Source organism: Buceros rhinoceros, unplaced genomic scaffold (assembly GCF_000710305.1).
Source record: "Buceros rhinoceros silvestris isolate BGI_N320 unplaced genomic scaffold, ASM71030v1 scaffold38737, whole genome shotgun sequence".
NCBI classification, from domain to species: domain Eukaryota; kingdom Metazoa; phylum Chordata; class Aves; order Bucerotiformes; family Bucerotidae; genus Buceros; species Buceros rhinoceros.
In genome coordinates, this window is record NW_010423428.1 from 7,277 (window position 1) to 9,049 (window position 1,773).

Below are 1,773 nucleotides of genomic sequence, written 5' to 3' on the forward strand. Positions count from 1 at the left end.
AATGCTCTCTGTACCCTCCCAGAGTGACGTGGGTGGGAAGAAGATCTTGCAGCGCAAGTGGACGTCCTTCATGAAGGCGCGCCTGGTCTGCTACATCCCCTACTACGAGGTGCTGCGCAGCGTCTGCAGCCTGGACGAGGGTGGCTGGGCCAGCACTGTCTTCTACGCTGCCTTCACACTCTCAGCACAGTGGTGAGCAGAGCAGCGGCCAAAATAACTGGGGCTAAAAGTCTGTGGCATGGTGGGGACCAGAGAAGCTTGAGGGGACACACAGGTGGGCCCTGCACACCTGGGGGTGCATCACTGGGGACCATCTGTGTGTCTGCCCACGCTCAGGCGAGGCTCTGTCCCCAGGAGGACCATGGAGGCCTCAGCCGTGTGCCGCTACAGCATCTCGGCGGTGCAGGACGCCTTCGAGGGCCCCTACATGGAGTACCAGGACTCAGCTCGCAAGTGGTCCCGCTACGACGGAGCAGTGCCTGAGCCCCGGCCCGGCTCTGTGAGTGTGTGGGGGTGTGGAGCAGGGGGTGTGTGGGGTGGCCACATCCTCCCCTGACTCCCATCTCCCCTGGGCAGTGCATCACAGACCGCTCACGCAGGAGGGGCTACAACTCCTCACAGGACCTGCCCAACAGCGTCCTGGACTTTGTCAAGCTGCACCCACTCATGTTTGAGGAGGTGAAGCCAGCTGGCGGGGAGCCGCTGCTAGTGAAGAAGAGTGTGGCGTACAGCCGGCTGGCCGTGGACAGGGTGCAGGCCCTCGACGGCCGCTCCTACGACGTGCTCTTCATGGGGACTGGTGAGCACAGGACGAGTTTGCCAGGTCTCTGCTGGGCGGGAGGGACACCCCACGCTCCCTCCTGAACGCCTGCTCTGCTCTCCAGGTGATGGCTGGATCCACAAGGCTGTGGTGCTAGGCTCTGGCATCCACATCGTGGAGGAGGTGCAGGTGTTCAGGGACCCACAGCCCGTGGAGAGCCTGGTGATCTCCCACACCCAGGTAAGCGGTGGAAGAAGTGGGGGGGGGACACTACACATGGGGCATGTGTGTGCTGTGAAGCTGCCATTGGGCTGTTCGGGGGATGGGGGGACACGATTCCTGGATCACCCCCAGCTAAGGATATGTGCCAGAGCCCAGCGGTGCAGCCAGGGGAAAGGGACTAACCTGGCCCCCACCTCCTTGCCAGGTGCCAGCTGCAGCAGTTGGCACTAACTAGAGCTGGTGGCCCTTCCCCGTGCACCCCCACCAAGGGTGAGCTGCACTGGCGGGGCTGAGGGGGAATCTCTGGGCACCATGGGTCACCCCACAGCCCAGCAGCACCACACCAGGGCAGTGCTGAGCCAGCCCTTTTCCCCCAGAGGAGCCTGTACGTGGGGGCAGCCAGTGGGGTCCTGCAGGTGCCCCTGGCCTCCTGTGCCCAGTACACCTCCTGCTACGACTGTGTCCTCGCCCGGGACCCCTACTGCGCCTGGGACGGCAGGGCCTGTCGCCCCACTGCCACCGCTGACAGGTAGGGACAGCCTGCCATCCCCAGTGGGGTCCCGTCCACCTGCCCCATCCCCTGCTGTTGCACATCACCCTGTGGCACAGTCACCCCAGTGCCACCCCCAAGGGTCTGACACCTGTTGGTGGGTCTGCTGGTGGCTGTACCCCTATAAGGGTGGGCTCGGCCAGGACTGTACCACTGAAACCCCCTTTGTCTTGCAGCGCACAGCTGGTGCAGGACATCCAGACTGGCAACGAGGGATGCCGGAGCCTCTAAGCTGCAGGGG

The 1,773-nt window shown here is 64.1% G+C and overlaps 1 protein-coding gene across 1 annotated transcript in view; it reads left to right on the top strand.

Annotated features, from left to right (window-relative positions):
- Nucleotides 1–1,773, top strand: part of LOC104497195 (semaphorin-4G-like) — a 7,928-nt gene that overhangs the window by 4,752 nt on the left and 1,403 nt on the right. Inside the window, exons 8-13 of the mRNA XM_010140415.1 lie at nt 23–192; nt 355–499; nt 577–799; nt 885–1,000; nt 1,360–1,511; nt 1,709–1,761. Of these exons, the coding sequence (XP_010138717.1) occupies nt 23–192; nt 355–499; nt 577–799; nt 885–1,000; nt 1,360–1,511; nt 1,709–1,761 (859 nt within the window). The remainder of the gene's footprint in view (nt 1–22; nt 193–354; nt 500–576; nt 800–884; nt 1,001–1,359; nt 1,512–1,708; nt 1,762–1,773) is intronic.